The sequence below is a fragment of the Taudactylus pleione genome, unplaced genomic scaffold (genome assembly GCF_031769625.1).
Source record: "Taudactylus pleione unplaced genomic scaffold, aTauple2 ptg000095l, whole genome shotgun sequence".
NCBI lineage: Eukaryota > Metazoa > Chordata > Amphibia > Anura > Myobatrachidae > Taudactylus > Taudactylus pleione.
Window position 1 is genome coordinate 26841103 of NW_028284497.1, and position 12663 is coordinate 26853765.

Sequence of the window (12663 nt, forward strand, 5' to 3'; positions counted from 1 at the left end):
TGTTCTGTATGTAGTGCGAGAAATAAGTGACAGTAAAGACATCAAGGAGTCTTGTAATTGATGTGTTGAGAATTGGAGCGAGGTGCAGATTGTACTGTATACAGTGTCTAATTTGAAGGTTTGTCAGATTTAACTTTTCTCTCAGAGAAGGACATTATCCTGCCTCCTGGGTCAAATACACCAGCCATGGAACGTATTTATTTAAGCTTCACTATTAGATACACAGAGTTATCCAATGCTGGTATATAAACAGAGGTTTCCCCACAGTGGTATAACTTTAGAATGTCGAGGATTTCTTTTTATACTTTTATTTTTGGCCCACCAAGCAAGATATTTATCATGTAATAGGACAGTATTAAAGATATGATGGGAGATTTCAATTTGTGGAGAATGAAGAAGGCCCCTGGAGAAAAATGTGTCAATAAAGCGCAATCAGCCTCATACATAGTGTATATACTGTACGTGAGCAGCCAGTCTGCTATATATGGAAAGTGAACTGCCTGCGTGAAACAGACAAGATCTGGGAGAGCCACACCTCCATCAGTCCTGGAAGCCTATTATATAATAATTTAATATAATACATAAAATTTAATTTTAGTTAAAAGTAGCCAAAAAAAACAAACACATTTAATTATCTTCTAGCAATTGCCCTGCTACTGTTATTTAATACTTAAGAAAATAAGTGTTATTTCTGCATCACATTAAAGACAGATGTACATGTTTGCCCAAAACAGAGATTGCATTTTGTAATAATCAAATCCTTCAGGACTGAGGACCTCATTCAGAGTCGGTCGAAGCGGCGGCACGGTCGTACGCCACCGATGTTCGCTATACTGCGCATGCGTACAGTTTGCAATGCGCGTGCGCAAACTAGCTGCTACGATCAGAAATTTCTCTCTCCTTGAACACAGCCAGGTCGGTAGTTTGAGTGACAGATTGAGGCGTTTGTGGGTGGTAACAGGGGAAGGTGCTTGAAAACGGGGGAGTGGAGATCCGAACGCAGGCGTGTCTAATTATGCGGACGGCGTTTTGTGGGAGTGCATACGGTTTATGGGAGTGCATAATTAACAAAGTAGCGTCATGGCACATGTGACATGGGAGGTTTTTACACTGACATGATCGTAGAGCTTAAGAGAGGGTATGGTCAACCTTAAGCTCTACGACCAGTTTCGATGGTTGCCGATGGTCTCGATTAATCCCTATATGCCCGGAGATGACATGCAATGCGTATGAGAAGAGGGCATATTTTTTTGTCTTCCGACCGCTTCCTCCCCTTGGTCGGCCAACTACCGATCCAAATTTAGGGACGCAACTTGCGAGGGAATCATTTGCATATACGGCCCCTTTTCGCGTACGTCCGTGCGGCCGCTTCGACCGACTCTGAATGAGGTCCTGAATGCTGGTATTTACCCTTGTGGTGAATACTATCACTTATCACCATTCTCTAAACACTTAATTGTGTCACTTTTTTCAGTTGCTAAGGGTCCTATCTTTTTTTCTTATGAAATTTTGATTTTCAATTATATATCTTGTCTTAGCTCATGTGTAATTTTTTTATGTTGATTCCTCTACTTTAATGCATTAATAAAGGTTGTATTTTATGATATTAATGAGGTGTGCCCCTATAAGTAGGAGTACTTTTTTCACATACCTACGGCTTTGCTCCTAGGGTACACCCTCTAAGGACACATTTGTCCAGTGTATTGCTGTAGGCATCATTTCAATATTTGACATCTCTACTTATTACCTCCAGTGCGGTGTACCAAAAACCCTTTCCCCCAACTTTCCCATTTTTATTTTATAGTCTGTCATTTAGCCAGTGGTTTCAAAGGTCAATTTGGATTTTCTTATTGGCTTGATAACAAGTTCTACAGTATGTTGTAATTACTAAATTGTAGTGACAAAAAAAATACCTTAAACATTAATTTTTTAATTCATTACTTGTTACTGTAGGAAAATATGTAAAAACAATATGTGTATAAAGTGTTTGAGGTGGAATGTGTCATGTTTAAAGGTGTTTCTCTCAGATGTGCTATGTTAGTGGAAGCTAGAGAAAGATCTGTAATATTTCTGTACCTCATAAAACTTTTTGGTCACAGAAACACTCATGCTTCTTTATGTCATGACTTACTCTTCTTCATAGTTTAGCTAGGTGACCATTTCCCCATATACTGTATGTGAGTTAATTAACCTGCTCAAATATTTTCTCATGCTGGCTAACAGAAATATTTTAATATAGGTAATATTATGTGCGTAGCAAATCTTTTAATGGCTTTCTTATTTAGATACAAAAAATAATATGAGAGACTCCAAAGGAGGCCAACCTACCTGGAAACTGTAGTAGAGCCCTCTGATAGGTCAAGAGAGTAACCCTGGCTGGGTCTAACTTACCAAGTACTTAAGCCAAAGGAGGGTATACAATCTTTAGGTAAGGATCATCTAAAATAGTGCTTCATTCCCCTTCCTGAATGATAACTTAAGTTTTCAGATGCACAATATACAAAGCCTTTCCAAAAACATAAACTCCAAATGGTATCAATTTAAACATTCAATGGATCTTGTTAGTCTTTGAGTGCATTGAAAATTCTAACATAATTTGTTTCATTCTTTTTTGATAGTTAACAATGTAGGAATGCTCCCCAGTCCTCATCCATGCCCATTTCTTGCCGGACCAGACAACGATGAGGTGCAGTATTTCAATGCAGATTTTTTAAGGATTACCAAAGACAGTTTAAAAAGCCAACTGACTGAGACTTACAACATCTTGTACTATGAAATTATATGTTATGAAAGCATTTTAAATGTACATGTCTTGGCTACCACCAATTTCACTGTTTCATGTGGCAGACGCTGGTTATGAAATGTTAATATTCTCTGAAAACAGGGGTCGGCAGCCTTTTGCTTTCAGTGTGGCCCCTTGTGCCTATATATACATATACACAATAATCGAAGTGGGGTGGTATACAGAGGTATGATACATGATTTTCTGAAGACGCTAGGGACAGTCCTGCCCGTGAATCATACGCCCGGAGCTTGTGGCCTGTTCTTTTGGTCATACTATAGCTGCGGCCTCGATTTGCTGTCTGCAGAAGACTCTCCTACATTACCGGAAATGTCTCCCATCCTAATTGCCGGTGCAATCAACTTTACCTGCAAGACTGGACCCTATCGTGGCCTTCAGGTACTTTGGGCCTTTCTCTTCTCCATGGGGAGCTGCTATATTCCTGTCTGCTATGTCCGTTGCCTGGCCCCACCTCAGAACTTACAGGACAAAGGATCTGCTGCTAATGCCTTGGTGCCAGATACCACAGCACACCTTCAGAGGTCTTGTGGAGTTTGTGCCTCAATGGGTCAGAGCTGTTTTGGCAGCACAAGGGGGACCTACACAATATTAGGCAAGTTATTTTAATGTTATGGCTGATTGATGTATATATGTATATATATAGTACTATATATACAGTGTAAAAAAGAATAGCTTATAGGGCTATACTTTTTTGTTTTTAAACTATTATACAAGACCTACTGTACATGTAAATCACTTAGCAGTGTTGTCATGAAAACAGACTGTCTGACTGCTAGTGCACTGTGAATTGAACAGGTGAAAAGCCTTATTGCTTATTGCTTTTGTTTGTAACTGAATAAATAAATACACAAATTGCACTTTCATTTATAAAATATTGAAATATTGAAGCCTAAGCTAAAGTCTGGAACTTACATATTGGTCTTAACGGGTAAATCTTCCAAACCTTTGGCATGCTATTTAAAACTGTTCCGGGTGCCATGTCTGCCAAACACTCTTTGAAAATATAAGATATAAAAAGTATCATGGTTCTCTCAATGTACCGTACTGTGTCACCTGTCTATGTGTAGTAAATAAAAGTTAGTAATAACTGATAATAATAAACCATGTATGATTGTGTAAAAATATTTACACGTCTTATATTAGTAGTAAAGTAGCTAAAAAAGGAATTTCTTAATTCTGATTGATAAAATATATTCACCTTACTCTAATGGTGGCTTATATTTGTAAGTCAAACATCAATCCTTTGAATGTGCATTATCTACTGTCTCTTTAACTGTCTGTCTATCCATACACATACACACACTGTAGATAGATATACAGTACTGTGCAAACATTTTAGGCAGTTGTGGGAAAACTGCTGCAAAGTAAAGCTGCCATCCACTAGGCGATGCAGGGGACAACGGCACAATTACGACGCCGTAGTCTCAGACGTTCAGTGTATGCAGATCAATCATCCCCGAACATGGCAACCTGACGGCGGTCGTCAGGTTGACCGTCATGTTCGGGCGATGATTGATGTTAAAAACGACCAGTGGGCGTGCACATCGCTGGTCGTTTTTAACCTTTTACTGCCCGATTTGCGTGCGATTACCAAGCGATGGAGCGATAACGACCGTCGTTATCGCTCCATCGCTAGGTATAATCACCTAGTGGATGGGCAGCTTAAGAATGCTTTCAAAATAGAAATGTGAATAGTTTATGTTTATCAATTAACCAAATTCAAAGTGAATGAACAGAAGATAAATCTAAATCAAATCAATGTATGGTGTGACCACACTTGCACACAGTTTTTGAAGGAACTTGGCAGGGAGGCTGTACCAACATCGCGGAGAACTAACCACAGATCTTCTGTGGATGTAGGCTTGCTCAAATCCTTCTGTCTCTTCATGTAATCCCAGACAGACTCGATGATGTTGAGATCAGGGCTCTGTGTAGGCCATATTATCACTTCCAGGACTTCTTGTTCTTCTTTACACTGAAGATCATTTATAATGACATTGGCTGTATGTTTAAGGTCATTGTCTTGCTCAGAATAAACTTGGAGCCAATCAGATGCCGCCCTGATGGTATTGCATGATGGATAAGTAACTGCCTTTATTTCTCAGCATTGAGGACACCATTAACCCTGACCAAATCCCTGACTCCATTTGCTGAAATGCAGTCCCAAACTTCTATTTTTGAAAGCATTTTGAAAGCATTCTTACTTTTCTTACTTTGCAGCATTTTTTCCATACCTCCCTAAAACTTTTGCACAGTACTATGAAAGTTTGTGAACCCTTCAGAATTTTCTATAATTCTGCTGAAATTTTGCCTAAACTAGCTGAGATTTTCACACAAGTCCTAAAATTAGATAAAGAGAACCAAATTGAATAAATGAAACAAAAAAATTAGACATGCAAATTTTGTTGGGGCGGAAAATAATTCAATATCACATATCTGTAAGTGGCAAAAGTATGTGAACCTTTGTTTCAGTATCTGGTATGACCCTCTTGTGCAGCAATAACTGCTTCTAAATGTTTCTGGTAATTGTTGATTAGTCCTGAACATTGGCTTCGAGGAATTTTACCCCATTCCTCCATACAAGTCAGCTTGAACTTTGTTACTGTATGTTGGTGGGTTTCCTCCTATGAACTGCTCGCTTCAGGTCCTTCCACAACATATCGATTGGATTAAGGTCAGGACTTTGACTTGGCCATTCCAAAACCTTTAATTTATTATTCTTTAACCATTCTTTGGTCGAATGACTTGTGTGCTTTGGGTCGTTGTCTTGCTGCATGACCCACGTTCTCTTGAGATGCAGCTCATGGACAGATGTCCTGACATTTTCCTTTAGAATATTCTTGTATAATTCAGAATTCATTGTCCCATCCATGATGACAAGTCGTCCTTGGCCAGATGTAGCAAAACAGGCCTCAAATCATTATACCACCACAAACATGTTTCACAGATGGTATAAGGTTTTTATGCTGGAATGCAGTGTTCTCCTTTCTCCAAACATAACGCTTCTCATTTAAACCGAAAAGCTCTATTTTGGACAAATCTGTCCACAAAACATTGTTCCAATAGTATTCTAGCTTGTCCAGGTGAGCTTTAGCAAACTGCAGATGGGCAGCAATGTTCTTTATGGAGTGCAGTGACTTTCTCCTTGCAATCCTGCCATGCACACCATTGTTGTTGCTGTCCTCCTGATGGTGGACTCATAAGCATTAACATTAGCTATTGTGAGAAAGGCCTTCAGTTGCTTAGAGGTTACCTTGGGTTCCTTTGTGACCTTGAAAACTATTAGACGCCTTGCTCTTGGTGTGATCTTTGATGGTCGACCACTCCTGGGGAGGGTAATAATGGTCTGGAATTTCCTCCATTTGTACACAATCTGTCTGACTGTGGAATGGTGAAGTCCAAATTCTTTAGAGATGGTTTTGTAACCTTTTCCAGCCTGTTGAGCATCAACAACTCTTCTTCTGAGGTCCCCAGAAATCTTGTTTGTGGCATGATACACTTCCACAAACATGTGTTGTGAACATCAGATGTTGATAGATCCCTGTTCTTTTAAAAAGACAGGTTGTCCACTCATACCTTTATTGTCATCCCATAGATTTAAAATACCTAATTTCACCTTCAAAAGCCTAAGCCTAAAGATTCACATACTTTGCCACTCACAGATATCTGATGTGTACATTTTTTGTCTCATTTGTTTGATTTGGTTCTCTTTATCTACTTTTCACTGTGTGAAATTCTGAGGTACTTTTAGGCCAAATTTCAGCAGTAATATATAAAATTCTGAAGGGTTCACAAACTTTTAAGCACCACTGAATATATAGTGTATGTACTGTATATACACTTATATATATATATAGCTAGTAGATTTTTTAGATCACCAGTAAGTGTGGTGTACCATAAAGGTACGTGTAAATATGTGGGTAAAAATTAAGGTGATCGGTGTTAAGTCCTAGTCAGTACAAGGAAAGCCAGAAAAACATAAAATATTTCATGAAAAAACAAAAAACAAAATAGGGCACCCCCCAGCAATAACGGGGTGTCAGCTCAAACCAATAAGTTGTGAGGGGTGGTTAGCCCCTTAGAAAAAACAATATAGAAACAGTGGAATTGGGTCAGAGCGCCTAAAGTGCCACAAAAAAGATTTCATATAAATACATAGTGCAAGTGATAACTGTGCATATGAGATAAATGACCGACCTCACCGGAAATGACGAGAGGAAGCAAGGCCCGCATCTACCGGCAGTGGGGCAGCAAACATTTAACTATGAACACGATGCTCCCACTAAAGATTACACTTACCTATGATGATATATAGACCATTTATTAACATCCAATCACGTCCAGCTACTGACGTTTGAACACTAAGTTATTAAATGAAATGTTCCACTGTCTCCCCGGGGAAGCCGGAAGTGACGTCACAGGAAGTGACATTGCGCTAAAATGTAAAGTGTGGGACATTCATCCCCTCATTAGGTTATAAATAACTGATCATCTCTAAGGCACACCATCCCCTTGAAGAAGTCCACTAAGAGACGAAACGTGTTGGGACCCTGTACCTCACTGATTTACTCCTTCAACTAAAAACAAGATAAGATATCTATTGGTTTTTAGCATCCATTTAATATTAATATTAATATCAATATTGCTTTTATGTTCTCCATGTTTTTATTATTTTTTTGTCTGAATTTGTTGTTTGTTTTAATACTGTCTCTGTCAATAGTGTCCCATTTTTATTGTATTATAAATAAATTGTACTTTTTATGCTTAAGTTTTTCTGTACGCTACAGTTCTTTTTACAATAGGTCATTTATCTCATATGCACAGTTATCACTTGCACTTTGTATTTATATGCAATCTTTTTTCTGGCACTTTAGGCGCTCTGACCCAATTCCACTGTTTCTATATATGTATATATATAATTGTTTTTTTTCAAAATTAATTACCCCTACTAATACCACTAATAATATTAATAATATAACAATCAGGGAAGCATTTCGTATAGTTTACAGCAACAAACCATGAAGACTGGCTGGAGTAGATCAAAGCAGTATACATTTTTCAATATGTTTTATAAGACAAAACGGTTTCACAAAAAACTTGTGTAAGGCAGATAAATGTTGTATAGTAATGTATTTTTTACAGCAAGATAATAGGTCGTTACATTTTTGTTGCAAAACATGAAACCATTTGAATCTTAATGCAGAGTCTTGTATATTGTATGTCATTTCTTGACAAACTCTTATTAGAAGTTATTGCCCTGTAGTCTAACCTACTGATATGCACAAGTTGACATCACAATAGAGGACAATATTGAGGCAAATTATTGAAAGTAATTAAGTACACTAAGAATAATACCCTTTTTTCTTTCACCTAGAATCTGATTAATTGCAATACCACTTCTGCAGTTAAGGTAAGTAAAAGCAAGATTGTTTTGATTATGCATGTATTGAGTTTATTATATTCCTTTAATATGTATTTCGTCACAGCATACTAAATACATTACTATTAAAATGTATAACATATTATCTTTATATTAATGACATTGTAGAAATGTATCTTTATATATGTTACATTGTCATTCAAATATAGTTTTCATGGTTTTCTTTTTATAATATTATTATTATTATTATTATTATTATTATTATTATTATAGTCTATTATTCAAGAGCATGATTAGATTTATACAGTAGGTCTCAACATTTTGCCAGCACTAATGGAAACCATATCTAATAGGGCTGTTTCATTAGTTTGAGTTTAAAGTGCTGGCAGGCCATGAGACATGATACAATAGATTTAAAAACGAAACAGCTGGGCTCAATGGGGAAGAGGGTAACTGCAGTCCTTAAAAGAATGGCATCATCATAGGCATTTCTGGGGTGTGGGGGTCTTATTCTGTAGGTTTTGCCACCATTAGTTATTTTCTGACAACCTAACATAGCAATTCAGTCTGTACTTTTCCATTACCCAGAATAATGTACAGCTAGCTACAGAGGTACAACCAGCAGTCCTTTATATTTGTAAACACTCCATGTCTCACCACTAGTGACTGGTGTTCATTACTTATTTTGCTCTGGAATCTGCATGTAGAACTGTGTGCTGTTGTGATAATCTTGCTGTTATCAGTATAGTGTAGATGAAAGAGCACCATGTTCTATACACTTAACACTTTTTTTAGTACAGAAACCATACTGACCTACTTTATCATGCCGGCTTACGTGAGATCCAGAGGGGGAGGATGTAATTTCAGGTATTGCCAGGTGCGTGGTGCCGTGATTCACATGATTGTGGCTCGGCTCTGCATGGAACAATTTTGCGCAAGCACTACGCAGTGGGTGCCTTCCACTTCACTGGAGAAGTGGGCTGAGTCCAGAAGGGTTGTCCACTCTCCTGGGACATTTGGAAACCTCTTCGTAATTCCAGGAGAGTGGTAAAATGTGACAGAATCTTATCCTAAGGAATTTATGTCATCAAGACTCGCACAAAAGGATTGCAGGGACTTCCTAGTCAGATATAAACAGTATAGCAGCGCTAATTTGAGTATTCAATTGTATACATGTAGTTAAAAATGCAATTCATTTTAGTAAAAAAAGATTTCGCATACAATATAAAATTTCATATATGAGCAAGGTGCCTCACCCTAGTGACTGTCCATATATACGTAGTCTGTTCCTATACATACTTCCGGATTCAATAATCAGAATTAACAAATACAATAATAGTCAGTATCCTTCTCAGAGATAGGACTGTCCAATAGGTGTATATTTGTGAAGCTTCTCACTGGTAGAGGGATTGTCCTATTTAGCATATGAGTTCCATGTGCAAAGCTTGGAGCCCTCAGATGTTTGCGGTGTGCAGGTAAGGTCCAGTCCAAGGAGATGTGATGATGGAGTATAAAGTCCAAAAAATTATGGCAATATTTTTGTATCCGGCAAGCTGGTCCACACTTTAAATAAGGTGGTAGGTCATTTGGTGGGTGATGGCAAATAACTAACGCATTTCGCTGTATGACCTAATAGCTTTTTCAGAGACCTTTGAAAAAGCTGTTGGTCCATACAGAGAAAGGCGTATGGAGAGAATAATTTCCTTCACTCTACCAGCTAGCCAGCTCTTTTGGATTATGTGGAGCCTTCTGCCACTTTCCTTGATGGACTTTGCAACAATGTTTTGGCAGAAAAAACATGGGTACATTTTGGTGGGAAACTGGGTGCCTTTGGTGGGGAAAATGGGCAGAAGTGGGGGGGGGGACAGGTTAGCCCTATCACAGCTATGTAGCCACATATCATGGGCCTAACACCTGACCTAGCAGTGGGGGCATGGGCCTTACGTCCATCCGAGCAGAGGGGGCTCAGTCTAATACTGAAATTGCAGGGGTCTAGGCCTTGTGTCCAATTACCAGTGACCAATGCCTAGGTGACTGTGGCCCAAGACCACCTACCAGTTTCAGAGGAAGAGGCTGCATTGTGGAGCCTTGCTGACTGCTGCTGTCCACAACACTCCTGTTGCTCATTTTGTCTTCTGTCTTGAGCATGCCATCTTTTGGCCTCTTTCATGGCCGCTGGATCTCTTCACTGGAGGTCTGTCTTCCTCTCTTGATGCCATCGAACTTAACTTGCGGCGCTCATGCCAGCTAGTAGTAGGAGGAGTTATGATGTGGCGAGCCACGCTTGGCTTACCGTTGCACACTGTGATTGGTCACCAGTCAGCGAGCTGTGATTAGCTCATGGCTGACAATGACTCTGCCAACTTGGGCTTTGATACTTGGTCCCAGCACCATCCACCAAAGAGTTCCGTGAGGGACACCTAGCTACAGAGCTTTCGTAACATATAACAGTCTATGAAAACAATTTAGCTACAGTAGGTCTCACCTGTAGCTACAATAACTCCACATACAGTAGTTTACTTACTGATCACCTCCTCTAATCAGTAAGTAATCACATTAGACTTTTTTTTCTGAGAGCTGTACATATTTTAATGACATAGATTAAAAGTTATAGTTTAACCCAGTGGTTCCCAAACTGTGCAGCTGGGCACCTTGGGGTGCCTCAGGACACTTGCAAGGGTGTCTCAGGTTGGTGGATAAATTATTTATGGTCAATGTAATGTAAATATGTGGACAAGCAGAAGTGCAATCCTGTTCACCACCACATAACTGACCGTAAGGATGACAGTTCAGCACAATTTACTTAACTTTACTAATTTGCTAAATTTTTTCTGAATTTCTAAATAACAAACTTTTGGCTTAGGGGTGACGTGAGATAACTGCTGGTACTCTAGGGCGCCTTGGTTCAAAAAAGTTTGGGAACCACTGGTTTAACCAGTTCAAAGAATTACTTTCTCTCTTCTATCTACATATCAGACAATAAAAGCAAATGTTTGATTGACTGCTATGGTTTTTCATATTATTGTGGGTTTTTTGAGGTGTGTGTGTTGTATGTAGAGAAACAGTGGGACAAATGTCAAACCTGGCTGAGAACATTTGTATTGGACTTTTTAAAGTTAAATATTTTTATTTTTTAATAATAACCTACAGTCATCTAAATTGATAACTATGCTGTATAGCATAAAAATGTGAAATATATTAATATACATTTTTATTTGTTTAGATGACAAGAATAATATTGAAACAAATGAAACAAAGGTAAGATGTGTATTGTCTGTTAAATAACATTAGAGCGGGCTTTTACATTATGCTACGCCTGATATGTCAAATCTGATTAATGCTAATAATGATGTTTCAGAAAATTGTATTTTGAAAACATTATTTTATCCTGTAACCTTAAATTACAAGAAAGCCTCCCACATCATGTCTCTAAAAGGGGTTTCCAATACATAACCCTTATATTAAGTTCCTTTCCTTCCCATTATTAGTTATTTAGTTCCATAGAACAGATTGTGGATGCCCCAGTGGACCGTGCCCCAACCAAAGTACTATTGTTGGAAAGGTTGAGGGAAAACTCTTTAAGCTATTAATAGAGCAATTTACTAGCTGAAGCTGGTGACGTGAGTGGGGCAGAATTGTTCTGAGGATTGGACAGGATGAAATGGGTATAAAACATAATTTGGGTAGCTGTTTTTTTGTGGTGACAGTTCAGTTTATGATGTACAGTACTCTGACATTATTACTTGTAGTGTGTTTTTTTCTCCTCCTTTCTTGAAATCTCCTTTTATTTACTTCCTCACGTACATCTGTGTCAGACATATTGTGCTTTCTTCTCTCTTTTTGCATGGGTAGTCTGTAATTATTTTCTTTAATAAAAACTTTACTTGGTTACGTGAATTCACTAAGCAGAGGAGACAAGGCTGCAATATGATGCCACCTTTACACCAACATTTACTGAATCCCTTTTACCTTAGATCAGTAGTTCCAAATTCGGTTCTCAGATCACTCTAACACTCCAGGTTTTAAGGATATCCATGATACAACACAAAATGTATAATCTAACTGATTAGTCATCTGTGCTCAAGCATGGTTATCCTTACAACCTGGACTGTTAGGGTGCCTTGAGGACTGAGGATCTGATTCAGATTTGGGAAAAGTAATAAACCGTTTACACCACAGCTAAAACCTGGGTTGCTGCTAAAAGGGGCCAGGGTTGGATTCTTGGGTCCAGTGACCCGGCAATCCAACCCGGGTATTTTGCAGGGTTTTACCCGGGAACCATCCGTGTAACCCTGCAGTGTAAACGGGTAACCCGGGTCGTCCGACCCAGGTCCCATTTACAGGATGGAGAGTTCTGGATTTTCCAGCGCTTGAAGATGATGTTATCTACAAGCGCCAGCAGACCAGTTCCTCTGCACCCGTGTGCAGTGTGAAAGGTGCCGACCCGGGAATCACCATGTGTCGGCGCCGCGGTCTGAAG

At 38.8% G+C, this 12663-nt stretch overlaps 1 protein-coding gene across 2 annotated transcripts in view; it reads left to right on the top strand.

Annotated features, from left to right (window-relative positions):
* HSD17B3 (hydroxysteroid 17-beta dehydrogenase 3) overlaps positions 1 to 12663 on the top strand; it is a 95480-nt gene that overhangs the window by 56477 nt on the left and 26340 nt on the right. For both annotated transcript variants that reach the window (XM_088470278.1, XM_088470279.1), the window contains exons 5-7: positions 2619 to 2686; positions 8178 to 8213; positions 11407 to 11441. In XM_088470278.1, coding sequence (XP_088326404.1) covers positions 2619 to 2686; positions 8178 to 8213; positions 11407 to 11441 — 139 coding nt within the window. The remainder of the gene's footprint in view (positions 1 to 2618; positions 2687 to 8177; positions 8214 to 11406; positions 11442 to 12663) is intronic.